The 15,921-nt window shown below is 55.4% G+C and overlaps 1 protein-coding gene across 6 annotated transcripts in view; it reads right to left on the bottom strand.

Moving 5' to 3' along the window:
* Positions 1-3,175: 3,175 nt before the first annotated feature.
* AXIN2 (axin 2) overlaps positions 3,176-15,921 on the bottom strand; it is a 30,753-nt gene continuing 18,007 nt past the window's right edge. For 4 of the 6 annotated variants that reach the window (XM_025889981.2, XM_025889980.2, XM_025889983.2 and 1 more), the window contains exons 4-11: positions 14,316-14,418; positions 11,749-11,889; positions 11,104-11,618; positions 10,623-10,814; positions 10,098-10,331; positions 9,559-9,654; positions 8,182-8,349; positions 3,176-4,724 (exon numbers count right to left, since the gene is read on the bottom strand). In XM_025889981.2, coding sequence (XP_025745766.1) covers positions 4,598-4,724; positions 8,182-8,349; positions 9,559-9,654; positions 10,098-10,331; positions 10,623-10,814; positions 11,104-11,618; positions 11,749-11,889; positions 14,316-14,418 — 1,576 coding nt within the window. In that variant the 3' untranslated portion in view covers positions 3,176-4,597. Of the gene's footprint in view, positions 4,725-6,752; positions 6,845-8,181; positions 8,350-9,558; positions 9,655-10,097; positions 10,332-10,622; positions 10,815-11,103; positions 11,619-11,748; positions 11,890-14,315; positions 14,419-15,921 lie in introns of all 6 variants that reach the window. The other 2 variants (XM_073883231.1, XM_073883232.1) reach the window with 2 other exon arrangements.

Here is a 15,921-nt window from a genome sequence, read left to right on the forward strand (position 1 = left end):
GAGGAAGAATGAAGGGGAGTAAGTCAGAGGGGAAGACGAACCATGAGAGGTGATGGACTCTGAAAAACAAACTGAGGGTTCTAGAGGGTAGGGGGGTGGGGGGATGGGTTAGCCTGGTGATGGGTGTTGGGGAGGGCACGTTTTGCATGGTGCACTGGGTGTTGTGAACAGACAATGAATCATGGAACACTGCATCAAAAACTAATGATGTAATATATGGTGATTAACATAACAATAAAAAATTAAAAAAAAAAAAAGAAGGGCTGAGGGAGGGGGTGTGTTCCCAGCAGAGGGAACAGCATATGCAAAGGCTCTGAGCAGCAGAGCAATGTTAGGGGAAGTTAAAGGTTGGTGTGGATGAAGCACGGGAAATTTATGTTTTCAGAACTGGGCGTTATCCAGCGGGAGGACCCCCTTCCTGGGACAAGCCATAGAATACAGTAGAGGCTCACTCTCATTATCAGATTTTTAGAAAATTGGGTTGATGACGTGGAATAATGATGCTAAGGAAGGTGTGAATCCCTCTTTGGAATCATCTACATTATTTGGGGAGTTCCTCTACAACCAAATGATTTTTTAAAGGTTAAAAAAAAAAAAAAAGGACTACTATTCTTTCCCAAAACGAACAACAAGGAAAACCAACAACAACAAATCTAACCTCATTATTCAAATAGACTGGAATATTTTCTTTGGGGTAATTGCCAGTTTCCTTCTTTGACAGAACAATCTTGATCCCCACATATTCGGGGGCAGGGGGAGGGTAGAACAGGATCCTTTCCCCAAAACCCCACATTTCAAGCCTCCCTACAGGAACCGTCTGTCACCCTAGGTGAGAGTCCACACAGAATTCCCAAGTACTGTATAAAGTCATAGCTTTAATGAAAACTTAAAGATGCTCTGGGGCCAAGGCTCTGCTCTAGCTGAAAGCCCCCCACCAGGCAGCCTACCGGCCCATTTGTCCACCACCCTCTTGGTTTTGTGCCAGGGGCAAGGGAAGTGGGATGCCAGAGCCCAGATGTTGCAGCAGGAATGGGGAAGGATGGAATTTCCAACTGAGGAGCTAATAATAACAGAGGCGGTAAGGATGGAGCCAAAGTACCCGGAGATCCAGAGAGAGATCCCGAGCCTCCGCACCTCACTTGGCCGTCACTGAGCAGCACTGGAAGTGAGCACATTTATTATGCCCACTTAGTAGAGGCAGAAACTGTGCCCCCCCCCCCGTCTGTGCCCCACCTCTGATTAGCTGGTTAACAGTTAATCTGAGAAATAAGGCCAGAGCACAAGGAAGCACCAGGGAATGAGCACTAAGTGGGTGATTCAGACTGGAAGCTGGATTTCAGGAAGGGGAGGATCTAGGAGCACCTGAGCAAGTGCAACTCCTTCGGGAGAGGCCGGATCGATGCAGGTCCTATCTGGTAGGTGGGACTGGGGTGGGTGGCTGCTGGAGCGGGGCGGGGGGGGGGGGGGAGGGGGTTTCTAAAGGGCGGGGTGGGGGGGTAAATGATTTGGGGGGCAGGGAAGAAAGCGCAGACAGCCCAAACCACGTTTTAGCTTTTTCTTTTGAGTCACAGGTACCTTTAAGAATCTAATAAAACGGGGCTCCTGGGTGGCTCAGTCGTTAGGCGTCTGCCTTCGGCTCAGGTCATGATCCCAGGGTCCTGGGATCGAGCCCCGCATGGGGCTCCCTGCTCGGCAGGAAGCCTGCTTCTCCCTCTCCCACTCCCCCTGCTTGTGTTCCCTCTCTCGCTGTGTCTCTCTCTGTCAAATAAATAAAATCTTAAAAAAAAAAATCTAATAAAACTAGCAACCTTTCCTCAGAGAAAAGCACAGGTGATTCCACAAGGAGCCCATCCAGGGCCAGGTGAAGCACGCCTGATTGTTAAAATGTGAGAGGCAGAGAAATGGGCCCTCTTAGAAGGGCTGCAAACGTGAACGGTCCATTGCCTGGGCTGGCTCGCTTTCTCGCAGATGCCCACGGTCCACTAGACTTTGAGCCGCAGGCCTGTGTTTTAATCCCATTATTTTCATGGGATGACTCAAAAGGCCTGAAGATTAAAAGCCCTAACGCCCCACCCACACCAGGTTCAATCTCTTCGTCCTTTCGGGTTGGAAAGAACCTTGCAATTTGGAAGTGGGTTTGGGATACCTCTGCTGTGAGCCCCCATTCCAGGCCGGGAGGGGCGGGTGCAGCAAGCTGCATCATTAGGACCAAGATCAAGGACTCTTGCAGCCCGGTGTCCCATTCCCTCACGCCCTGGCCTGCCCCGCCAGCAGCTGCCCCATGCCTCCTAACCCTGACGCCCTGAGGCTGGCTCCTTTCCAGCCGGCCCCTCACCCCACGCGGCCAGGACCCTGGCCTTACTGTCCAACGGGGACAGAAAGCTAGCCAGATTTGCTGCAGACCCCACCGCAGGAAAACTCCGTCCGTGAGAAGCCAAGTCCAACAGACCCCTTCTTTCTTAAAATGGGTTCCTTACAGGACTCTTTTAGGTAGCTAGGCCTGCTCTCCCAGATCGGAAACACAGCCCGACCTCCGAGCGCTCAGCACACAGGGAGGTAAACCAAGTTTGAGTGAACAACGGTCAGCCGACTTCCATGGCCACACGAAGTAAACAGTCCGGTGAACCATTAGGTTTTCCTGCCGAACCACCCTTTTTTCCCACCCCTTTTCCAGCCTGGACCCTCAATAATGCCAGCCCCTTGCTGAAGGCATCAGCTGAGGTCACTCGGAGCTACGGAGAGGGTGGCTGGTTAGCACTGAGCTCAAGGTTCACCAGCTCCACTGGACATTCCAGACCCACGCGCCATTTTTCTGGACATTTTCTCCCAGTATTGCTGGGACTAACCCACCTCCGCTCCTTATCTCCTGGACCTACCTGGCCAGATGAGACCTGCCTTCGGGGAAGAGGCTGCACGGGGGCGGCAGAGGAAAGGGGAGGGGCAGAAGAAGCTGTCTACAGCCCGCCCTAGGACAAGATCATCATCAGCCAGTCAGCCAGGTGACTCTGAAGACAGAGTTCTTCAAAAACCCCAGGGCAGGGCCAGGTTGGGCGAGAAGAGGTCAAGGTCAGCCAGAGATGGGCTCAGGCCAAGGTGGGAAAGCGCAGGTGTTCACACACAAAAGGCCACCTCTGCCCTGCTCCCACCCCGGGGGGACTCAAAGACGAAGCGGACATTTTGAAAAATATAAAATTTTAATAAAGGCTACATCTCTTAATTACAATAATTATTGTACCAAGTAATTTTCCTTAAATGAACTCTTTATAATGCATAATTTACAGTATAAGTAGAACAAAATGCCATGGCAAAAGTCATTGAGTACAAGACTTGTAGTAAAAAGGCATAAAATATATTTATACATAAACCCCTTTCAAAAAACAAGGGAAAGTTGGAGCCCTCAATATAGGGCGACACACGGAGCGGCACACCGTGCAGGTACAGGTACTGTACTGATTTCAAGTCAAGCACTAGAGATAGTGGATTAATACTCTTCTGTTGTACAATATATACAGACGTATAGTACAGGTAACAATGGCAAAAACAGAATGTACAGATTAACTTAACACGAAAACCCGAACGTCAAAATGGAGGTGTCTGGAGGAAAGGGTGCTGCTAGGTCTTCCCACAACTGTCCGCTTCTTTGCAGGGCAAGGGGGGAGGGGTGGTTGCTTCCAGAACAGCGGTGGTCCAAAGACTAGTTAAAAAAAACCAACCAACCAACCAACCAACCAAAACTCCAAGGAATTGTTTCAATGCAAGCACGAGTTGAACTCCAAGGTTCTGGCGGGCCTCAGCCACTGGGAAGTGGGCCTTGGTGGGGAGTTAGGAGTTACTGAGGAAATCTGGGGTCCCCAAAATGAGGCTCCCTCCCACCCCACAATGGATCCCATCCCACACGATGACCCCAAATGGCGGTGATGTTGCAACATAAATCACTCCTCAAGACCTTTATGACAAAATAGAGCAGCATAGGAAAAAAAAAAATGCACCAATTTTCTGCGTGTGTCAATGGTAGGGCACCATTTTAAAGTCTATCTTCACTTGGAGAAATGCAGGGCAAAGCATAATTAATTCCCCTTTTAATGAAGAAATCATTAATGCGCCCCTAGCTCAACTCCCAAGTTTGGACAGGACAATTAAAACTTCCCCTCTCCCCCTACCGTGTTTAAAGCAGCATATCCATAAACTGGGGACGGGGGTGGGGAATCAATTGTTCAATAAATAGCAGTAAGGATTCCTGTTCAGGTAAGCTATACACAGTTTCTCTTAGTTTATGGATTTCAGATCCCTAGGCGGTCATATATTATGTATGGCAGTCTCTCAAATACAGTCAGCATCTTCAATAGCCAAGAGTGGTCATGTTTTTAATAAATAGTTCAGGCTTTTCTTATCTCAGTACCCAGCTCGTGAATAATGAAAACCAACCTCCCTGCCCTCCCCACCCTCCCCACGTGGCCAGTGGCCAATTCTTCCCGAGCTTTTTGTCTTCTTCATTGGTTTAGTTTTCCTTCAAAATGTCTCGTCGCGGGCCGTCCCGGCCAAGGCCGGTGGCGCGGGCGGTGGCCCCGCACTTGCGCCGGGGCCCGGCCGCCGAGCCTCAGTCGATCCTCTCCACCTTCCCCAGAATCCTGCCTTCGTACATGGGGAGCACCGCCTCATCGTCCCAGATCTCCTCAAACACAGCTCCACAGGCAAACTCGTCGCTTGCTTTTTTGAAGTAATACCTTAAAAGGAAAACCCAAAGAGCATCTTGGTGAAAAGTGCGCTCTCCACTTTGCTTAGGAGAAAGGTGATGTCAGCACGGAGGGCGGAGGGGTCCTGAGGGTTCTGCCGCAGCAGGTGTGCGTGTGAACCTCTTGGCCGCCTCTGATCTGCTCCGGCCGCCAGGGCGCAACCAAGCGGCCTCCCACCTGCGGTCTTGGGCCCAGACTGCTGCCCCCTCCCCAACACACACTCTGCGGAGAACAGCTGCCTGCTTCCTCCTCCCCTTATGGGGAGGGGGGAGGGGGTTGGGAAAGGCGAGGCACACCTGGTCCATTTGCAGCAACAGTCGGCGGGGGGGCTCCTCCAAGAGGCCCAGCCACCCTGAGCCTGGAGAAGTCTGTGGAAGGCTCACACGTCTTCTGTCCTTCCCACCCGGCAGCACCCACAGGCCCGCTCCTCCGGCCCGTCCCTCCCACAGCCATGGGGACAGGCTGCTTCCCTTGCTGGCCGCGGCAGGAGGCTGGCCAGCGCCATCTTGCTTCCCAGGGTTGCAGACAGCCCCGGCCCTAGCTACTCTCCCCTCTTCTCCCTGTCCCCCCCCACCCCTCCCCTCCAGGGTCAAACACTAAAGACCCTTCTATTATGCCCCTTGATTAAAGGTTCCTTTTATCCCACCCCAGACTTCTTTCTTCTACGGCTGTTTAATTGTGTGGACGCAAATGACCGGCCTCTCTCAGGAGGGCCACATTCAGAAACAACTGCTGTCCTCCAGGCAGGCCCACTCCCCGGCCCCTTCCTTCGCCAGCCCCTTCCAGGGAGACCCCTCAGACGGATTCAACTCGCCCCTGCAAGCTGTCACCTTCAGCCAATAAAGGCCACTCGTGGAGGGAGGGTCCCGGTCCTCTGGGGGGAGGAGGACAGCTCTCTCAAAAAATCTGTGTCTCAGGGTTACAGTTGTTTTTTTCTCTTTTTCATTTAAAAGGAAAAAAAAAAAAAAAAAAAGAATTCCCCTCGGTTAGAGCTCAACTTCTTTCCTCTTTAATGAAAGGAAGCCAAATACTTTCATAGGAGATAAGGCTAAATAAAGTGAACCAGCTGGGTTTAGTCAAGGTTCCTTGTTGTTAGTGTTCCCAGCGGGGCCACAGCACCAGGGTGAAGGGCACGGCCCAGGCGGGGCAGCGGGGAGAACGCCTCCTATCCAGCGGGTTGGGGTACTTGGGGAGCCCGAGCAGGGACGGGGAGGGGCACGGCACACAGGGGACCCCGGACAGTGGCGGGGGGAGGCCCCCTCCTGATACGAGGCTCCAGTTCTGACGCCACCCTCGCTCGTGCCCCTCAGCCCCCCAGCTCCGACCCCTCGGCTCTACCAAGTCGGGCTTCCATGGCAGCCCGGAGCGCACATACAGTGACCTTCGTCAGAACTGTAACCTCTTCCAGAGAGGAGAGAGGCCACATTCCCTCGGCCCCAGCCCCAAGACTTCAAACGCACTGCGCTGCCCTCATCTTCTCCAAGAAACGGGCTTTTCCACTGCAACATGCTTTATGTGGCAAACTGCGCTTTCTTCTGACATCTGGCATCAATAGCGTCTGGCACGTCTGGATAGACTGTCCTCCTTTTGAACCCCTGCCATGTTGAGATTACTCAGTGCAGCCCAGGTCCCCCCACTCCGCGGCCCCATCCTCGCTGGGCTTTTTATTGGGGGGTGAGGGAGAGCACGCGGGAAGACAGGGCACCACCCCCGCTGGGAGGGGCAGGCCTGGCACCCGGTTGCCTCCACGTGCCCGCTCCGGCCGGAGAGCCAGTACAGAGCGATAAGACGGCTGGGAAGGGTCTGGCCACAGCCTGATCCAATCAGTAAAGAATTTGAGAGTCAACCATTTGTGCAAGTCTTTGTGCATTAAAGGGGAGGCCGGGGCTTCAAAGCCAGGCTTATTAAGTGTGCCTTAGGAAAAAAAATCAGAGCCAGATGTGGCCGGAGTGGCTGAGCGCGAAGCCCCCCCTGCAGCCTCCACTGGGCGCTCCAGAGCCCTTCTCCCCTGAAGGTCACCTGCAGTTCCACTCAAAGTCCAGCCGAGTCAAAGCTGAGCTCAAAATGAATCCCTGGAGGGGCACACTTGTGTAATTAGTTTCACCTTGTGTCTGTTCAAGATAAAAAAAAAAAAGAAGAAGAAGAAGAGGAAGAAGCAGCAGCATTAGGAGCCAGGCCTGCTCCCCAAACCCTCGGATACATTTTCAGAATCATCTCTGCCCTGGTGTCAAATGGAAAGCTCTAAAGCCCAGCTCCACGCCCTGCTCCTCAGTCACTTACAGGGTCTGAGCCCCCGAGCCCCAGGCTTTCCCTGCAGAGGGATCACTCTGGGCCCCTGGCCCAGCCAGCTCCCAGGTGGAGTGGCTGGGAGAGCCTCAAGGGCCTGCTCCGGAAGGGATGGGGTCTCGGGGTCTCGGGGCCTCGGAGGCGGGCTTCAGGGGCCGGGGCCCACCTGGCTGGTCGCTCGTGCTATTAGACCTCTCCCCTCCCATCTCGGGCTCGAGGTGGGGCGGGTTGGCACCTTCTGATCACCGACTGTGCCCCTCCTTAAAGTGAGTGCGCGGCACCTCGCGTGCCCCTCCCTGGTCCTGCACACTGCAACCCGAGATACGGCTGGAGCAGAGCCCACATATTCCCTTGGGAGGAAGGCCATCAAAAACGAGCAGCTAGGGCTCTGGATAAACGCAGGTGGAGTCATCACCCCCCCCCCACCCCACCCAAGTTCAGGGGGAGGTGACCAAGAAACGGTCCCCGCTCTAGAATCCTCTCTGGGGCCCTAGAAGACCAGGCAGGTGTCTCCACCGCGCAGACAGGGAGGAGGGCTGGGGGGAGGGCGAGTGTCCAGCCCCGGCCAGTTGGTGCCCACGCATGCGGCCTGCCCCCTCTCTGTTACGGACGCAAGAGCATTTCTGCTTCACATGACCCGTTCCACACCGCGAGGCAGCTCTTCACGGAGAAAGGCTGAGGAAGGAGAATGCTGTCTCCATTTCCAGGCCCTGGCCTCTGCCCTTCCCCAAGCCTTCAGTGTGGACACTCTCTCCTAAGACCCAAGCCTCCTCATCGGTCAGTCTGTCCGTCCGTCTCTCCCTGACACACACACCGCTCTCTGCCTTTCGGGAAGGGCCTCAGTGAGATGGCCCAAGCCCAGCTCTCCTGGTCAAGCCCCCGTTCTCCTTCAGAGTCTCGTTCACCTGGGTAGAAAAAGCCCATCCAGGTCCCCCCAGAGCCCTCCCAGCGGTCTCCCTGCTGCTGCTATTTCTGTCGGTGGCGAGGGGAGAGAGGAAATGAGAAGTAACAGAAGCGCCAGGCAGCCCAATGGCCTCCCTGAGCGCCCCCCTGAGCCCCCTCCCGATGGCCCCTCCGGGTCTGGCCAGGCCAAGGAAGCAACTCTGGCTCTTGGTTCTGGACAAACAAAGCGCGGAGCAGCAAGAAGCCGCAGGGCTCTTACCTATAATTTCCCTTTTTGCTGAGCTGCTCTTTAAAGTGGCCCAGGGTCAAGCTCTGAGCCTTCAGCATCCTCCTGTATGGAATTTCTTCTCCACAGAAAAAGTATGTGACGACCAACTCGCTGGCCTGGAGTGCATGGACCCCCGCCAGCTTCTTTGGCTCTTTGTGACTGAGAAGGAAGATGGAATGCAACAAGTTCAGCATTTGAAGGCGGCAAGCGCACACACCACACACACGCACGCAGGCTCTCGAACACGTTCTCCGGAGAGAAAGCAAGTCTGCAGCTATGAGCTCAAAGGGGGCCTGGGTGTGGGCCCCCACTCCCCCCCCCTTCCCATGTCACAGAGGCAGCTACTCTGGGGGCCCACAGTCCAGGTCATCTGCATGGGGCACCAGGAAGGGACAATCTCCTTTGGGTTGTACACACTGCTATTGTTCCCCTCACTACCACCAAATGGGGTCTCTTTCGGGATGGCACAAGTGGGGTGCTTGCCAAGGAAGAAGCAGGGAGAAGCTGCCACAGAGCCATGGGTTCACTCAGCCCAACAAGGGAATGCTGTAGAGACAAACCCAGAGCATCCCCTGGACGGCATGGATGCCAGAGCCCACTGGGATGGTTAGCTCGGTCATTTCGACCTCCCTCGTTTATTCCGAGTTTGCAGAGTGGCTTTAAATAAAAAAAAAAAAAAAGCTGCAGGCCTTTAAATATGGCTCATTGCTCAAGATGAACGAGCAAAGGAAGAAAAGTTGAATTATTTAGACCATTTTAGGCCCCCGTAGCCGATTTCTTTCTAAATACATCATCCTGGAATTCAACGGAGCCAGGCTTCTCGGCCCACTTGGCAAGAGCGTAACCTTATGGAAAGAATCATGGCACTACTGGGGAAGACACGGCGCTCTCCCCAAGCAAAACAACAAAGACTGTCCTCGGTCTCTGCAGTGATGGAGAAGCACCTTCCTGCTCCGTGCGACGACACGTTTCCAACTTGCTAGCTCACAAGCTGACTGAGGGCAACGTTTCCACTCGGGGTTGGGGACCCCCTTTTATCCATCTGCTCACGGCTGCATGTCTCAGCTTTTGAGGAGTGTGTACCCGGGAAGCCCGGGTACATCGTACCCCATCGTCCCTTCAGGAAGCAACACCTGTTGTCCAAGTCACAACGCATTTCCCAGCACGGGCAGGGTTCCAAGATCCTGATTTATGGCCAAGATCCTGACTTATGCAATAGCTGCGTTTACTGTTCCTAGTGGCTACTGTTCAAATCAAGGGGATTTTATGTACTAGGAAAAGTTTTCACAAATCCCAAGGCCAGGGAGTCAATGTCCTGAAATATAAACCATGAGGGGGCTCTCAGCAATGTCAGGTAAAGACACTCACTCTTCGGAAGCCAGGCTGGGGTTGGAGAAGGGCGCGGCTCCCGTCTGACCAGTGGCCGAGTGGTTCCTGTCCCTCTGCTGACCGCCTGCACAGCATCTGAAGACACAGCAGAAGCGGAGGACGGACAGTAAGGCAAGTGGGGAGCAGACAGAAAAGCCAAACACTCTGGGCCCTCACCACAGACCCAGCTTCCATCCACAGGGAATAGCCATCCTAAGCCCCCTGGGAGCCTGGGGCGGGGCGATGCCAGCCCAGGCAAAGGGCCGAGGCCCTGGATCTGCCATCTGCCATTGCCTCTTACATGCTCATCTACCCAGCCTTGTGCGATTGGGGCATTTTTAAGGAACAGATGAAAATTCACTCTCCTCCCGGGCCTGCCTTGCCTAACAAGCAGATCCTGGCTGGCTCTTCAGAACAAACAGAAGTAAGTAAAAGGAACCATTTCTAGCAGAGGGGAAGGAGACGCGCACGTGGCCAGAAGCCGTCCCTCCTCCCTGAGGAGCGCTCGGGACCCTCACCTCCGCACCGTGACCACTCACCGCTGCTTCGGGGGCTTGGACACCTCAGCCAGCCGGCGGCAGGCCTCCTCCAGCTGTGCCAGCGTGTTGGGCGGGGCCAGGGGAGGCATCGCAGGGTCCTGGGTGAACGGGTGGGCTCGGGGGGCAGAGCGGGGGTGCCCGTTGCTGCCCCCCAGCAGGTGGTGCCGGCCGGCTCGCTCGGCTGGGGACGCACGGGCGGACTCCAAGGGGTAAGCCTTTTTTGTGCTTTGGGCACTGAGCAAGGAGGGAGAGAGAGAGCAGAAGGAAAGAAACTGGGTTAGAAAAACTGGAAAATGTGACTTCAGTAGAAACTTCTCTATCCTGCCTTCAGAGAGAGAAGAGGAAAAAAAAAAATGACCCTATCATCACATGGACAGGGGGCGGTGCCAAAACAGGGCATTTTTGTGGTCTGCTCAGTCCGACGTTTACCGTCAAGACGGCAGGAGCAAATGGTCCCATCTGTTTTCGGCCGACTGCAGGAACAGCCATCCCCACAAGACCTCCGCGGCGGCGGGTGCTGTTTACCTAGGGGGCTTGGGTTTGCTCTGCCGCTCGCTCTCCAGCATCCACTGCCAGACATCCTGCGACCTGTCTCCTTCCTCCCCGGGAAGCTGCAGGGCCCCAGCTCCGCCGGGGGCCCCTCCTTCCCTGGCGGGCAGGGCCAGGCCCGGCTCCACGCTTTTCCCATTTCGCTTGGGCAGGGCACTGCCTCTGTTGCTGTGGGGAACCAAGAACCACACCCAGCCCAGAGGCCCCCGTTATAGCTCTGGGACGCCTCGAATCCAGACAGGTCGGCGAGTGGCGGGGTGACACGAAAGACCCATGCACCTGCTTCCCCTGCCCCGCCCCCTCCCCCCCCCCGCCCCCGAGCCCGCGCCAGCGCCTCCCTCCTGGAAGCTAAATGCCTGTGACCTCTGAACCGCCCCCCTCCCAACCTCGCACCTGCCCGGGGCTCTGGGTGGGAGAGAAAGCCCCACGGGGACGCTCTGGTCCGCCCGACACTCACCCAAACTGCTCGGCCTGCACGGGCTCCAGAGCCTTGGGGTGGCTCCTGCACTTTGAGTAGCAGTAGTAGCCAGCGCCCCCGGGACAGAAGCAGCGCACCCTCTGTGCGGCCTCTGCCTCCATCTCCTCCCTGGTCTTGGGGAGGCCGTGGTGGTGGATGTAGTGGTGGTGGACATGCTTCGTCGTCTGCTTGGTCACGAAGCCCCTGGCTCCGAGGAGGGGGCAACCGGCCTGTGGGGCTGCCACGGGGGGCAACTTGCCCCCGGGCGGGAGCAGGGGGTGGTACTGCTGCTGCTGGTGGTGGTGGTGGTGGTCGGGGGAGCGGGAGCGGGGGCTGTAGCGGCCCACGCCTGGAGACTGGCAGCCGGGGGTCTTGAGGACCCTGGACAGGTGGTCGTCCAGAATGGTCTGCGGGTCCTCCTCGTAGCTGCCAGAGGGCAGGAGAGAGAGGGGGTGCGGGGCAGGCCCCCCGTCCCTGGGGCTCAGCGCCAGCTCGGAGGCCTCCTTCTCTTCATCCTGGAGGGGGAGGCGGCAGAAGGGGCAGCGGCCGGGTAAGCAGGAAGGGCCGGCCCGGGCCGCCAGTGGGTCAAGGTGAGGGCTGGCGTGCGGACGCGGGGACTGGGGAAGGGCCAGGGCCCGGTGCTACCTCTCGGATCTGCTGCAGGCGCTCCTCCAGGCTGTGGCGGCTCTCCAGCTCCAGCTTCAGCTTCTCGAGCCTGGAGATGAGCTCGGCCGCGAAGGTGGCGGGCTCCACGGGGGTCATCTCCTTGGGCAGGCGGTGGGTTCTCTATGGGGCACGGGGAGGGAAGACATGAGGCATGTTAGGCGGGGCCGGCGGCGCCTCCGCCGGAGCTTCCCGGGCCTGGCGGCCTCGGCCCTAGGCACAGCCCCTGCCGCACGGACGGACAGACGGACGGACGGGCGGGCGGAGAGCGGCAGGCACAGCGCCCGGGCTGCTCAGGAGCTTTATGCGCCGGCGCCGCGGCCTCACGGAGAGCCATGGTCCCCACCAGCGTTCGCCTTGGGCAGGAGCAGTTGGTCGCGCTCCGAGAGGCCCCGCTTGTTCTCTCTGTGGTACGACCAGCCCATCAGGAGCTACTCTGAAGTAGAGAATCTTCAAAGACTGTTGTCAAACATCAAAAAAAAAAAAAAAAAAGCAGCCTTCTGCGGTGGGGAGGGGAGAGGGACCAACTCAAGGAATAAAAAGTAGAGTCTAAACAGAAAGGGAGCTGGAAATTTGAAAAAAAAAAAAAAAAAAAAAAACGATTGGAAGGGTGGGGGGGGCAGGGGAAAGAAAGGGAGTCACACGGCCGGATCAGAAGAAGTGGTAATTTATTTCGTGGCCGCACACTGCGCACCTTTGAGGTGGTGTTGTCTCAACACTGTCCTAGATCTGCCCGGCTCTCTGTGCCCCTCCTCCCCGGCTCTTTGTGCAGAAAATGAAGGAAGATGCTGCGGGCTAGCAGCAGAGCACCGCTGAGCTGGGCTGCCTGAAGCTGGTCTATCAAGGGAAAAGGGAACATCTCCAAATCAAGTACAGAATATAAAAAGGCATGGAGGGTGCCTGCCAAAAGCAGCCAACAGAGGACTCCCACCACCCGGCTCTCCGTCCTCCGCCAGTCCTCCGGCCACTCCCTCCCCTCGGTTGTCGGCTTCCCCCTGCCTCAATTTCCCTCTTGCTCTGCCCTCTCCTTCAGCATGGGTGGGCGGCGGCACAAAGCCGACCCGCAAAGGCCCGTGTTCCCCCTGCAGCTGAGCTGGGCTCACGATGGCGACCAGCAGCCACTGAGCCTGGAACTGCGTGGTGGGGGGGGGGGGAGAGAAAGCCCAAGCCCCCCCCCCAGCCCCCCCGCCCCCCCGGAGCCGGCTGCTCTCATGCAGGCTGGCTCGGCTCAGCCTGGATCAAAGCGCTGCCTTTTGGAGAAAGTCGATTTGCACACCCCAGGACAAAATCATCTCATTTACAAGCTTGGGCAGTAGAACTTTTATTCACACACATACTCCCCTGCACCCCCACAGCCCTGCCCAAAAACACTTGTATCCTCAATACTGCTGTATTTGCGGGGTAATATTATTGAGGAGGGGGATGCTGAAGGGCCCCAGGAAAGCACTGTAATATGCTAAATTTTCAGACCAAGTCAAGTCCTCCCTGGACTGTGTCAGGGGCTTTCAGAGGGGAGCTGCTCTAGTGAAAACAATCCAGTAATGCAACATGGGATTAGCAACTGGGTGTGTTAATTTTCTGAACGCAACGTCACTGATGGGCCAACTGAATCCTCAGAAGCCGGCCGGAAGGATTCGTGAGCGGAGATGCCGCTGGAAGCTGGGCACTCCCCTCCCCTCCCCAAGGAACAGTGTTCTATGCAATCTTGGGTGTCAGTGTATGGCAAGAAGCACAGCTCCCGAAACACAGACGAGGGGGCTCTGCTGAGTTTAGGGGGCCACACGCTGGCTGCCCTCCAGGACTTGGAAATGGAAGAGGAGATACCAGGAAAGGATCTTCACACCAAGCTGGCCTCTCATGTCAATCACAGGGGGAAGCTGCTCATGAGCTCCTACCTTCCAAAGGCTTCATTCATTCAGCATTCATTAGGTGGAGATTCAACAGGAGGTTCTAAGGCAAGTTCTGGGGTTGGGAACGGACAAGACGGGACAGCTGCCCTCCAGAGCTTTGGACGTCAACAGGAGAAACGTCCCAGGGATGCAATTTCCCTTCTGCGGGAGGCAGAGATTCCTCTAGCCTCCTCATTTGCTGATTCAATCAACACGTTTTAGTAAGTGCCTGTTACGAGCCAGCCACTGTTCTAATTGCTGTGGACAGGGCATTTCACAGAATAGACAAAACTCCCTGCCCTCAGGGGGCCTCCATTCTAGTGGGAACCCATGGAAGGAAGCACAGTTTAACTCCCGCCATTGCTTGGTTTCTGGAAGAGAACTGCTTTGGTCTCTTTTTTGAAAAGAATTTTCTTTTTTGAATTGAGAAAATGTAGAGGTTCAAGTAGGTCATCTTGAGCTTCACTCTGCTCAGCATCACACCCCAAGGAACCAGGAAGCACCTCTTGCCTGGTTCCTCCCTCTCTTCCCTTTCCCCTAGAACACCCCAGGCACCGCTGCTCCTCTTGCCGTAGACCTTCCCCCTCCACCTCCCATTCCTCTTCTGCAAGATTCAACATGGCCAAAAATACCTGCCTTCCCCCTCCGGACTATACTCACCGGGAAATGAGGTAGAGACACTTGGCCATTGGCCTTCACACTGCGATGCATTTCTCTCTGGAGCTGTTTCTTACTCCCCACACGGTAAGGAGGGATTCCATCTCTAAGGGAAGGGAAAAGACAGAACCCACAGCCTCGCGAGGATGCTTCCAGCGAGATCCCACCGACAGACGGGGCCCTTGCACGCCTCCATGCATGTGTGCCCCCGTCCTGGGCCCTATGGCTATTCCCAAGGGGAAAGACCAATCCAAGATCAAACTGCCAGACCCTCTGCTCATCGGTCACCTCTGTCAACTTAGCTCCCCCTCAGATTCAGGATAGACGGCTCGGAAAGAGCTTGGTAAGCTCCTCCCTCAAGCTCTGCCTTTGGAACTGGCTACATTCTAGCCAGCCCAAAGTGAAGGCTCCCCATTTTATCCTACAGGTAGCCCAAGCAGGAGAACCTGAGGCCCCTTTGGTCCTCCTTACAGTCGACTGTACTGCCCCAAATCAGGATGCCAGGGCCTTCTGGAGCACACCGGGGCAAAATACCACAGGAAGAGGAACCAGGCCCACAGAACGCCGAGCCAGGCATTAATGAAGGGGTGCGTCATTCTCCAACAGTCAAGCCCCCAACTCTTGCCAAATGTCTTCCTCTTATAAATCAGCCAAAAGAGTATCTTTGGGCTCCTTCCTTCCCTTGCCTCCAAACCCTGCCTCCCCCCAAACTAAGGAATTCCCAAGGACACATGACCAATGTGGGCATAAAGAGAAAGCCCCTACTATGTGGCACTCCAGGCAATTTCAAATATTTGAGTACCGACTATGTGAGACCTCGTTCCAGGTGCCGGGTGAGACAGCAGTGAAGGGAGGGGATAAAAATGCAGAAGCCTGCCCTCACCGAGCTTATATTCTACCGGGGGGTAAGTAAGAGGCGGAAAATATCAAAGCAAAATCTACAGCATGTTGGAAAGTGGTTAAGTACTGGGACAAAACACAGGGCAGGGAATGGGAAGAAAGGGTGGGGTGGGGGTGAGAGAGCTCCAGTTTAACATGGTGGGGGCTGCCAAAGAAGTCCTCGCTGCGAAGGTTACCCCTGAGCAAAGTCCTGCAGGCAGGGCGAGCCCCTATGTCCTTCACCATTGTATTCCAAAGAAAAAAAGGAAGCAAGTGGAGGAGGTAAGAAAAGTAAAGGAAAGCCTCCATCCACCCCAGCTTGTCTTTACTAAGACATGACCTGGAGTTGCCATGATTTTTTTAAAAGAAGAATTTTGTGCTTGAAAGCAGTCAAATGGTCAAGGTGTGACTCTTTTCCCACTGCTGTCCCTTCTAGCGGCCACTTATTGACAAAAGCTTCAGGGTTCCAACATTCCCACAGTGAATCATACTTGGAGGCTGTAAATATTGAAATTAGGTATTTGGTTATTTCCCTTTTCCTGGCGTTTTGTTCATCACAGAGTGGAAGGAAGAAAAACATCTTTGGCTCACCAGCCGTGGGTGAAAATCAGCAATTTCTAAAAATACCCAGGAGCAGCCAGGGGTAACTGGTTGACCTCTAGCTCCTCATCTGTAATGCCCTAGAATTCCAAGTGGCTGCATTTTCCAGAAATCTGTTGACCTAAGCCAG

Source organism: Callorhinus ursinus, unplaced genomic scaffold (genome assembly GCF_003265705.2).
Source record: "Callorhinus ursinus isolate GAN/ISIS: 27379988/994484 unplaced genomic scaffold, GSC_fseal_2.0 scaffold50, whole genome shotgun sequence".
In the NCBI taxonomy this organism is placed as follows: domain Eukaryota; kingdom Metazoa; phylum Chordata; class Mammalia; order Carnivora; family Otariidae; genus Callorhinus; species Callorhinus ursinus.